The 12,697-nt window shown below is 35.6% G+C and overlaps 1 protein-coding gene across 2 annotated transcripts; it reads left to right on the top strand.

The window, feature by feature from the left end:
- Positions 1 to 4,995: 4,995 nt before the first annotated feature.
- Positions 4,996 to 11,523, top strand: Slitrk6 (SLIT and NTRK like family member 6). Of its 2 annotated transcripts, none has more exons than XM_029468737.2 (2): positions 4,996 to 5,468; positions 7,882 to 11,523. In XM_029468737.2, exon 2 carries the CDS (start codon positions 7,894 to 7,896, stop codon positions 10,345 to 10,347), a length of 2,454 nt encoding a protein of 817 aa, XP_029324597.1. In that variant the 5' UTR covers positions 4,996 to 5,468; positions 7,882 to 7,893; the 3' UTR covers positions 10,348 to 11,523. The 2 variants fall into 2 exon arrangements, with proteins under 2 accessions (XP_029324597.1, XP_021038274.1); XM_021182615.2 differs by having other exon boundaries at positions 7,801 to 11,523.
- The last annotated feature ends 1,174 nt before the right edge of the window (positions 11,524 to 12,697 follow it).

Raw genomic sequence — 12,697 nt, 5'->3', positions numbered from 1 at the left:
TAAAACTTCGTTTAGGATAAATCAACTGTCCTTTTCTTAGTATTGCATATTTACAGTCAGATTATATAAGGCATGAATGAAATATAAGATTCAATTAAAGCTTAATCATTTGAGATAAAGTTTCAATGCCAAACACTCCTTTTTGAAACACTCATTTATATGCAATGGGGCAAATGATTGCACTTATGTCACTCATTTCTTCCAAAATATGCCATCCCATAAGACAGACCTGAGAGAAGGATTGCACAAGCTGGACCTGTGCCAGTGCCACTCTCACTTATTAAGATGCAAGAGGAACGGTAAACAGGAGGAAGATATGTTCTTCATCAACTGAAAGTTAGGTTCTGTTCATTTAAATGTATATTGTTACTGCAAGAAAGACACTGCTTGTGGCTCTACTCACATTCCAATCGTATCTCCAAGAAATGATGATTGTAAAACCTGATGGCCTTCTCTCTTCCATTGGAACATGAATGTGAAATCTAATTTTAATATTTGAAAAGCAAATTTGGCTTTAATTGCAAGGCACAGAAAATGTGATAATTAAAAGCAATATTTTATAAAGGTTTTATGAGTTCATTGAGAATTATACACAATTTATTTTGTTCATTTTCACTCCACTACCAACTCAACTCTTCCCAGATCCTTCTCAATGCTCTGCTTTGCTCCTCTCCCAAATTGGAGTCGTTTGATCATCACATCCAATTTGGTCTGCCCTAATATCAAACACTTTTGGACTTGTGGTTTTTCACTGGATTATAGCCAATTTATCGGTGACTGTAGTCTCAGAGAAAATGGGCTCTGCATCTCTACACAGCAGCTCTTTTATTTATTTATTTATTTATTTATTTATTATTTATTTTATTTATGTAGGTATGTATCTATGTTATCTATATATTTATTTCACATCCTGTCTACAGTTTCAAAACTTTGTACCTCAAGCACCCTTCACTCATTCTTAGTAAAAAGAATATTTCACTTTATTAATTATTTTATAAAATGGGAAATATAGTGTCAAAAGTAAATATTAACTTTGATACTAAGCTTTGGGATTGTTAGAAAGTATTTTCTTTATTTATGTCAGGTTGTTTAAAACTTAATAAAATAAATACACTTCAATCCACATATTTAAAGAAAACTGTAAGTTTGAATAAGATATATTATAATATATTTATTAATGTTCGTAAAATTGTTGCATTTGGGGACCTGTTAGATAAACCTGCAGCTGACTGTATTTTTGTGCAATCCTATAGACCTGTATTTAATACATGAATTCATATAAAAGAGGAAAGATGGAAATAACACCAGAATCTCCTCCTCTTACCTCCCTTTGTAGCCAGTAGCACATGTACCTTCTCCCCCCCCCCACACACATATATCACTAGTAATAATAATGTAATTATTATTCAAGAATGGCTACTGATTCTCTAGGCTCAGTAGCCATAAACTGCCTAGATCTCCTCATCTAGGTATGGATGAAATTGCCAAAGAAACATTTTAAAACAATGCAAAATGACCTCACTGGCATTAATCTTAGTTATTTAATTTAGATTTCATTTTATTAACATTATTATAAATTTAAGTATCCTATGGAGTAGACAAAACAGGATGATAGATAGCTATTTTGAATATCTGAGTTGAATATTTCCTTCAATGCAAGTTTATAAATACATAAAAGTGACATTTATTTCAGGATATATGCTTAAAATTTTTCTTCAGATGATAAAACTTCAAGAATTTGCAAACTCCTTGTGTATTTCTCATTCCCAGTGTCACTAAGATATATATTTTTTTTCTATCTAAAATATTTAAATTGTACCTATGTCATGTCAAAGGTGACTCAGATGTCTAGGTCTGCAATCCTTCCAATTCCACAATTCAGCTGTTTTAAATACTCCACCTTAATACTTAAACATTACTCTAAAATAAGTACATCTCTGCACAAGTTCTCTAAGGTACAATTAGTCCAAGGATAAATGAGCAAATCTCTTTTATTTTGAGGAATGGTCTCATCTAGCCCAGGCTGGCCTTGAACTCACTATATAGCTAATAATATACTTGGACTTATGATTGTAACACCTGTGTTGGCTAGCTCTAATTCTGTGGCAAAATGGCATGACTATAAGCAACTTGGTGTGAAAGGTTATATCAGCGTACAATTCATCATCCACAGTAGTTTGGCAGAAACTTAAGGCAGAAACATATAGGCAGGGACTAAAGAACAGACAATAGGATGCTGCTCATTTGCTTGCTCCTCTTCTCTTGCTAAAGACTGCGTTCTTATACAGCCCAGGAACATCTATCAAAGCGGGGCAACACTGGTGATGGGCCAGGCCCTTCCTCATCAGTTACTAATTTAAGAAAATGAAGCACATCCCTTCCCACAGGCTAATCTGGTGAGAGTGTTCTCAGCTGAGTTGCCCAATTTTTGAATCAAACATGCTCAAGTTACATTGATATAAACTAGTCAACATAGTCTCCCACCTCTAACACCTTAACATGTGACCCCTCTATGAACTATTATGATATCATTTCTGATGGTGTGGTAAAAGATCTAAACTAAAAGCAGCTTATGAGGAACATCTTTCATTTGACTTAATTTTTTCTTTTATAATCTAGAACTTTAGGAATCTTATATTCCATCCAGAGTCAAGATCAGAAAGGAACAGATACATGAACACTACTGTAGCTCTGCTTTTCAGTTCTCTTTCCGCATTTCCACAGTCAGGAGAGAGACAGGGAGGGAGAGAGGGAGAGAGAGTGAGGGGAGAGAGAGTGAGAGAGAGAGAGAGAGAGAGAGAGAGAGAGAGAGAGAGAGAGAGAGAGAGCGCTCCAATGCTGGAGAACTCTGAGATAAGAAGAGACAATATGATTAAAGCACCATTATTTCTTGGCCATTGTTAATGTGCACCTGCCATTCATGGCTTGGATATTTTGTATCTATGGAATGAAATAAGTGATCATGACAGTAAGGCCTAAAGAACAAGTGGATTACCTATGATCATTAAGACTGTTTTAAGGTTTATATTTAGCTAAAGCTAAGATTATGCTTAAAAATGTGTTATCAGCATTATCATTTTTTCCACAGAATGCTACAAATTGTACTCAAAATAGCTCTTCTTTTTGTTTCAATTGAACGTTACAGAACAAGTGAATTTTGTTTAAGTGCTGGGAGCAAACCAAAGGCCTTTCAAATGCTGTGCAAGCTTCTACCCCTGACCCACACTCCCATCTCTACAGCATCTTAAGCCTTGTCATTTCTTTCCTCTTGTTAATTAGACAGTAATTTGTATACTATAATGTAAGGCTAAGGAATTCAAGATACAGTATATAAATTTCTGCTACTGGAAAACAGACCTATGTTCAAGTTGGCTAAAACTAGATAGATATATCAGTACAGGTAAAAACAGTACAGGGCACATACTTTCCAGTTGTCCAGAAGAAATTTTGTTCACAGACTTGACTCTTATCTTTATTTATTTTTTGGCCTTCCCTCCTCCCAATATAAAATAATAATGTGAGAACATTGTGTTTTCAGATGTTTGTAATTCCTCTTCTCTCTTAATTTCTGATGAGTGACAATTCTAACGTGGAACTTGCTGTCTATGCTATTAAGGAGGTTTGAGTTAGCCAATCAGTGTACACTCTGACAATCATTCCCTCCTTTTAGTTTAATGCCCACTCTTCATCCTCCTGTTTCTCACGATTTTTCCTGTCCTCTTGGCTCTGCCCTAATTTTAATGCACACAATGCCAAGGACATAGGTAAAAGAGTGAATAGACAACATAATACAGAGGAATCATCATAAAATCCTGGAAGACCTAAGTGTGTACTTAGGTCAATAACTGAATAAAAATCCAGGTGTTATTCTTGCTTTTTGATGATGTACTTATCACCAGAGTGAATTTTTCTGAAATGATATGTCAGGTTATGTGTAATCTTAGGGCACGAAGAAATCTAAACAGTATGTGTTTGGAGAAACAAATATGGGTATCTAATACATTCATTTTTTGAATGAAATGATCAGGCATTTGGAATGCCATAAATAAATAAGTTCTTATAATCACACTGTTAGAGAACTAAAGAAATAAACTTTGTGAATCCTCAGAAAGATTTTAAAATGTATAAGATTTGAAGAAACAAATATTTTTTAAATATGAACTACTTAGGAGCTTGTATTCTTCTCAGCTAATACAATTAAAATCAAAATGCTGCAGTTATTACATAAGTAACTACATTCACTTTGATGTGTAAAAAAATAATTTCATATGTAGGGGTGTGACATGCAGCTTATAAAGCAGTCTAAATAATCTTATTTATTTAAATACCTTTTAAAATAATTGCACTTCCATTGTAAACAAAAATCTGAATAAGTCAGAAGCAGCAGTGGCCCCAAATTTTAGCTTCATTATAAAATATTTTCTCTAGTGGGGAAAATAATGATGCCTGAAAACTATAGTCGCACATCAGGCTTTTGATTTATTTTTAAATGGTGAATGAAAAAGCCACGTTCTTCAGAGAAGCAATTTGTGTCACATTTTAAAATTTAATTAGTGCCCAATTTCAACGTAAAACACCAAGCATAAAACGACAGGAAGTAACTATTGTGCAAGAAACCTGCTTGTCGTTTCAGTGTGTGTGTGTGTGTGTGTGTGTTGAGTATACCGCTGTGCAAGAAACAATTTCAGCATTATATTATTCATCGTTCGTTCATAACAAAACACATTATTAAGCATTTACAGCCACATGCAATCATTTCCATCAAAATTCATTTGCTCTCTATTTGATAAAAAAAATAAATAAATAAAGCAGTGCAAAGACCATTTGCAGAAATAGGAGGCACTGAACAGTCCCAAGGTGGAGCTGTCTCCTGTGTTATATGACACTGGCAGATTAAAGCACTTCTGATGGGGAAGGGCTTAAAGGCTGAGTCAAAAGCCAAGAAGTCTCTTTATTTACGCCTACCTCCCAGTCCTTGGCAATCTGACTAATAACAAACTGAGCTAACTAGAAAGACTCGACCGTGAGGAAGGAGAGCTGTACAGCAGTCTGGATCTACAACCAAAGAAAGCAAGAGTGAACACCCCCGGGTCTCCGCAAAGCGTCTTGTTTATTTACAGTGATCAGCAGCTTGTCAATGGTTAACTATATGCAAAACAAAGTCAGCATAGCTGTGAAGTATGCTGTGAATATTAATTGGGGGAGAAAGGGACTCTGGCTTCAGGATGCTCCAGTGTGTGTTCTGCCTGCAAGACTTTCAATGAAAATTTAAGGGCTCAGCGTTTCGCCTTCGACCAGATGTTTTAACTTTCTGAAGCTATGGGACTTGAGAAAAAGTGATATTTGAGGAGAAAGTGCACTGTGGTCCTGTGGTTGGTGTTTTCTTTTTCAATAAAGAACCTGATTGACTTTGGACACTTTTTCCAGCTGGGCATTTCATATCGCACCAGGAAGTGACTGCTTTACAGGTAGGAGCAATGCATGCAGCTTTTTTTTTTATATCGATGTTTGTATTATCTTGAAGACAGTGAATTTCTCTCTCTCTCTCTCTCTCTCTCTCTCTCTCTCTCTCTCTCTCTCTCTCCCTTCCTTAAAGGATACTCAGTTTTATCTTTGTTCACAAGCCAAGCTAACGCTGAAGCAGATGCTTTTCCTCCTGAGCTGTTGGCATTTAGTCCAACAGCTGGCTGTAGGGAAAACCAGATTCCATAATATGCGATTATTTCTTTTTAAATATGCAGCTTGTTGTTAGAAACTAAAAGTGTGTGCCTTCTGAGGGACAACTGGATGCTATGGTTGAATTTCAAGTATAGGCACATTAGGCAATGCTTTGAACTTCGTATGATACTTTTATATGGTTCTGTCACGAAATTATATAGTCTTTGAAAATATGCAAATGGAGTTGTGGCTATTTTAAGATTATATTAGATATGGGCAAGAGAGGCTGACTCTTGATAGCTATACATTTCTGAAAAGATTTAAAACTATACCAGGCACATTTTAAATATTACAAGTTGCTTATAAGATAAAAAAAATAAGCTGTTAACATCTGGAAAATATTTACTGGGTTCTCAGGATGCTGCTGTTGATGAAATAAATCAAACTCCTTGTTAGTAATTTATGAATTACTTAGACTTTCTGTGAGCCAAAGCACAAGCGGAAGGCTCCGACACAAGCTCCTTCCTTCTGAGCAGAGTGCTCTGGACTGTTTAAAATTAGTCTTTCTCCCCATGGAAATGTAGAGCCTCCTAACTTTGCCTTGACATGCAAAGGCTTTCTATTGTTTTGTTCCTTCCATTGCCTTTTGCCTTCCAGAAACTTTGGATTGTAAGTTTCCAAGGAAACAATGTATTTTCAGGGACTAAAGTTTACTTTCAGGCTTATTGACTCAGTCTGGGATATTTAATCTGATTGTAATTAACATCAAAGTTACTATTTGTTTTTTTTATCTACAAAATGGAAAGCATTAATCAGCATTGTAATGCTCAATGGTTGTGAAATATGGTGCTTGTCTTTCAACTTCATTTATCTACTTATGGCCAAATATTTAAAGAAAGGAACAAGTTTATATATATTTAGATTTGTCTGTGTTTCTCCTTGTCTCTGCAATCATTTCAAAGTGAGTCTTTCTGAGGACTGCTGATATACTTGTAGTGTTGTGGGAATTGATGGCTTATAAAAATGGTTGCTTACTAATCTATCATTTTTTTTAGGCATCTAAAGAATATCCTGAAACATTTTAAAGGTGTGCAGTTTATTTCAGACCTCATTCTTTGCAAGTGTATGCCTTATGGAAGGCTGAATTGTGAGGTGACATTCAGTGTCCAACATCCTGCTTAGTGTGTCCTCTGCAAGTCATTGGCCAGACCTTCAGAGCAGGCATTGCTTGCTTTGTTGTCTCATTTGTTTGTTTGTTTAGAGAATATTGATATACATGTTATCGATTTATTTTTATTTAACTAAGTTTTACTTCATTCATGAGGAAATTTAAAAGCAGCAGAAAGTTTCTCACATCTAGAAATCCAAGATAAAGTGCCTTTTTAAAAAAAAAATGTGGGTATTTTTAAGCATATACATTTGATGCTCAGAAGCATCGTACAAAAAGCCTCAGGAAAAAAAAAAAAGAGCCGAAACAAAATCATTTTTATAATACTATGTTTTACTATACAATTAAAGACACATCTCCCTTAATCTTTTAAAGTGAATTTTCAACACTATGCATATATTCTGCAAAACCAAGAAAAGTTAAAACAAAGATATGCTTATACATAAATAATTATTTCAGGCTCCCTGAGAACATATATGCACTTACAAGTGCATACATATTTATATACACATTCACAATATTTTATCATGTATCTATCACCAGTGCTCTACTATTTTATCTCATTTCACCACACACACACACACACACACACACACACACACATATAATTTTCTGGCATTCATGGAATTTTTTGCAAGGGAAATATTTAGTCATGGTATATTCAGATATTCAGTTATGAACCATGTTGAAGTGTCCAGTTAGCCAGGAAGCATTCTCTTTTCTGTGAAAAGCACTTTTTAACACTTGCGATCACAAGTGTTGATATAATATTATAATGTTTAATTTTCCTTAATTTTGAGGAAGATACTAGTTAAAGTACTCTGTTTAAATGTTGATTCAAACTAAAAGAAAATGAAGATGCAGCAAGTTATTCATAGTTTCATGGCAATTTTCTTTGTATAAAAATCTTTTCAGACACTTCTCCCTGCTTTTGCCCATTTAAAATCCCTTGTTATTAAATTTTTTTTTTACAGAGTCAGATCCAATCATATGACAAAATGAAGCTGTGGACTTATCTCCTTTATCCATCTCTTCTTGCTTGTCTGTCTCTACAGTCCCAGTCACCAATGCCCTCAGTCAGAGGCTCTTGCGACACTCTTTGTAATTGTGAGGAGAAAGATGGCATAATGATAATAAACTGTGAAGAAAAAGGAATCAATAAATTATCCCAAATCAGTGTGCCACCATCAAGACCTTTCCACTTAAGCTTATTAAATAATGGCTTGACAATGCTTCACACGAATGACTTTTCTGGACTTACCAATGCCCTTTCAATACACCTTGGATTTAACAACATAGCAGACATAGAAACTGGTGCATTTAATGGCCTTGGGCTTCTTAAGCAACTTCATATCAATCACAATTCTTTGGAAATTCTTAAAGAGGATACCTTCCATGGTTTGGAGAACCTGGAATTCTTACAGGCTGATAATAATTTCATTACGGTAATTGAACCAAGTGCCTTCAGCAAGCTCAACAGGCTGAAGGTGTTGATTTTAAATGACAACGCTATTGAGAGTCTTCCTCCAAACATATTTCGATTTGTTCCTTTAACCCATCTAGATCTTCGTGGGAACCAGTTGCAATCATTGCCTTATGTTGGCTTTTTAGAACACATTGGCCGGATATTGGATCTCCAATTGGAGGACAATAAGTGGGCCTGCAATTGTGAATTGTTGCAGCTAAAAAACTGGCTAGAAAATATGCCTCCACAATCTATAATTGGTGATGTGATATGCTACAGTCCTCCACCTTTCAAAGGGAGCATACTGAGTCGCCTGAAAAAGGAATCTATTTGCCCTACGCCACCAGAATATGAAGAGCATGAGGATCCATCAGGATCTTTGCTGGCCATAACATCTTCAACAAGTGACAGCCGCCTATCAAGCAAGAATACGTCCATTTTGAAACAACCTACCAAAGCACCAGGTTTGGTACCTTATCTTACAAAGCCATCCACTCAGCTTCCAGTACCTTATTGTCCTATCCCTTGCAATTGCAAAGTTCTCTCCCCTTCGGGACTTCTAATCCACTGTCAGGAGCGCAATATTGAAAGCTTGTCAGATCTACAGCCTCCTCCACACAATCCTAGAAAGCTGATTCTTGCAGGCAACATCATTCATACCTTAATGAAGTCTGACCTTACGGACTATTTCACTTTGGAAATGCTTCACTTGGGAAACAACCGCATTGAAGTTGTGGAAGAAGGATCGTTTATGAATCTGACACGACTCCAGAAGCTTTATCTCAATGGCAATCATCTGACCAAACTCAATAAAGGCATGTTCCTTGGTCTCCACAGTCTCGAGTATTTGTATCTTGAGTACAATGCGGTAAAGGAAATATTACCAGGGACCTTCAACCCAATGCCTAAACTGAAAGTTCTTTATTTAAATAACAATCTCCTTCAAGTTTTACCGGCACATATTTTTTTAGGTATTCCTCTGACTAGAGTAAATCTTAAAACAAACCAATTCACCCATTTACCTGTAAGCAACATCTTGGATGACCTTGACTTCCTGATACAGATTGACCTTGAGGATAACCCCTGGGACTGCTCTTGTGACTTGGTTGGATTGCAGCAATGGATACACAAGCTTGGCAAGGGCACAATGACAGATGATATCCTCTGCACTTCCCCAGGGCATCTTGACAAGAAGGAATTAAAAGCCCTCAACAGTGATCTTCTTTGCCCTGGTTTAGTGAATAATCCTTCCATGCCAACCCAGAGTAGTTATGTTGTTGTCACTTCTCCCACAGTGGCGGCAGATACAGCCGGTACTCTCTTCAGTTCTCTCACTGATGCTGTGCCCCTATCAGTTCTAATATTAGGACTCCTGGTTGTGTTCATAACTATTGTATTCTGTGCGGCGGGGATCGTGGTTTTTGTCCTCCACCGTAGGAGAAGATATAAGAAGAAAAAAGTGGAGGAACACCTGAGAGACAACAGTCCTGTACACTTGCAGTACAGCATGTATGGCCATAAAACAACCCACCATACAACCGAAAGACCCTCTTCCTCTCTCTATGAACAACACATGGTGAGCCCAATGGTTCATGTCTACAGAAGTCCATCCGTTGTTCCAAAGCATTTGGAAGAAGTTGAGGAAAGAAATGATAAAGAGGGAAATGATGCAAAACATCTTCAAAGGAGCCTGTTAGAACGAGAAAATCATTCACCCCTCACAGGTTCAAATATGAAATACAAAACTACAGACCAATCAACAGATTTCCTGTCATTTCAGGATGCAAGTTTATTATATAGGAACATTTTGGAGAAAGAGAGGGAACTACAGCAGCTTGGCATCACAGAGTACCTAAGAAAAAATCTTGCTCAGCTCCAGCCAGATGTGGAGGTTAACTATCCTGGGGCCCACGAGGAGCTAAAATTAATGGAAACATTGATGTACTCACGACCAAGGAAGGTGTTGGTAGAACAGACTAAAAATGAATACTTTGAGCTCAAAGCTAACTTGCATGCTGAACCTGACTACTTAGAAGTCCTGGAGCAGCAAACATAGAGGGGCTGTTTGTGGGCTTTTGCAGAAACGCTGTGATTCTGACTTAAGTCCAAACTTTTGAAATAAGTGCCTTACGTGGGTGTTATCAATCAGAATTCAGCACAGCAGTAATCCTATGAGAGATGAAAGAAGAAAGTGAAACTCAGGGACAATTGAGGAAGCCATGGCATTATCATCAGGCAATATAGCCTGTTCCAAATAAAACAAGTCCTTGCATATAACTGTTGCAAGGAGTACGTAGTATTGCTCCATATGCTTACAAGTATTTCATAGAATTTCTCTTGCACACCTAAAGGGTTGAACACATAAAAAGCTCCAGTTTTCTTGGATACTCTATTCATGACTAAATACAATTAAATTTCATCAGTTAAGTATATACCTGTATATATATATATACATACATAGTATGTAAGGAATTTATTCATAATCACATATATTTCTGAAATTTATATTGTCAATCACACTAAATTTTCTCATAAAAAGTGAAAGGGGAACTGGAACTTAAATTTAAAAAGTGGCAATAGTAAGTAAAAATGTAAATTTTGTAATTACCTGGGCCATTAATGATTCAGAATTTTCAACAAAGGGTGCCATTGCTAAGGTTTCTGAATTCAGACTCAAGATGGCAAATAGTTCCTGTGGGATAAATAAGCAAATGTGTTAGTTTAATCTACACATTTTCTGTGGATATTTTTTGATGTAATGCTGCTGTGAACCTAAGGTATGTGATTTGTGTTTGACATTCTATTCTTCTTGGGATATTTTTTTTAAATGCTACTGAGATTCTACTGTATATATGATTAGAGCACTTAGTAAGTTTGCTTCTTTTCATAGTGTTAATTATTTGTACAACTGGATGATAATGATAAAAAACATGTCTTTTGTGGCATTTAATTCAAAGGTATAAAATGAATAGTAAAACTTATTTTATTTTTATTGACATACACTGATAGGTACTGTAGATTAGTAGCAAGAGGCGTTTCTACAGGTAAGTGTTCTGAGCTGCCTCAGGAGAGGGACAGTGTAGCTTTATTTTACAAGAAGGTATCACTAGATTTCTATGAACTATTTATTCTGTACAGTTTTGTATATTTTTGGTTCACAAGATAATTATACTTGGGTGCCTTTTAAGAAAGTTTAAGATTATTGCTCACTTCAATAAAAGTAAAATGAAAACATTTCTAAAAGTGTTTCAATCAATTATTCTAAGCTGTGATTCAATCATGTTATGATTATCACCTCAGTATACTCTCCGCATATGGAAAAGGCTGGTTCTATTTGTGTGTGCATAGAAGTTCTGTGTTCATCACACACACACACACACACACACACACACACACACACTAATCCTTTGGGTTTTCCATATGATTGACACCTAACCTAAAATAGGTGTTTGCTTATTTATTTGTATTTATAATTTTCATATACTAGACTCTATTGGGTCAAAAGAGTCACTCAGCATAATTGGCATCTGTGTTTTTAAGACATTGCAATCCTGAACTCTTGTTGGGAGAGAAATTAACGAAAAAAAAAAAAAAAGTACTCTTGTCCACTCATGTAACAATGTCTTTCAGCAATGTCTGAGTATTCTACCAGGTATTTCATCTTTCAATACTCAAATTCTTTTCTTACTACCAATACTGTGATATCTGGGTCAAAAGGTTTCAAGACTAGATCTGAGCCTATTCTGTAATCATAGTCACTGGATTTATATTGCAAATTATTTCTTACATGAATGGAATCAACACTTTAAAGGCTCATTGTAAACCAACATCACTTTATTAATTTCCAGAACTTGGAAAGACAACAGACTTGTGTTTTTGCCTCAGAATAAAACTTTCTAGGTAAAATGCATGTAATAAGATTTCTTTATGTTTGTAGAAAAACTATTAAGTACAGTGACTGATAATTTCTCCAAGGATGGAGTTTACACACAATACAATGAGTAAACAAAAAACTCTTGAACAAAAAATGTGTTATTCTATTTCTCCTACTCAGTTGAGTTTCTGCCAATTTTTTTTTTATCCCAATCACAACCATAGTAGTATTAGTAAGGTTTGAAAATCCCCATGCCTTAGGAATCTTTGAAGTGGATCTGTGCATGCAAGTACATACATGCATGAAGAAAAATATGCCTTCAGGACTATCCTCTTTTCAGTGCAGTAACATTTTCTATCTCCATGGATTTCTCATTGCTGAAATTAATAGTCATAATTTTTCAACTTATTATCAAGAGGAACAAAGTTATTTATGAAACCATGTAAGTATATCCTTCAAGTTACAGTTATCCACAAAATTAAAGGCAATAAAATATGAGTAAAACTTTAAAGGACGTGAAAAATATTATAGC

The sequence above is a fragment of the Mus caroli genome, unplaced genomic scaffold (genome assembly GCF_978045245.1).
Source record: "Mus caroli unplaced genomic scaffold, Mus_caroli_1 scaffold_12, whole genome shotgun sequence".
Lineage (NCBI taxonomy): Eukaryota > Metazoa > Chordata > Mammalia > Rodentia > Muridae > Mus > Mus caroli.
Note: the sequence above shows the minus strand (reverse complement) of the source record. Positions and strands in the feature narration are given on the sequence as shown.

Coding starts and splice junctions, on each gene's coding strand:
- Slitrk6 (XM_021182615.2), top strand. CDS start 7,825: ATGAAGCTGTGGACTTATCTCCTTTATCCATCTCTTCTTGCTTGTCTG.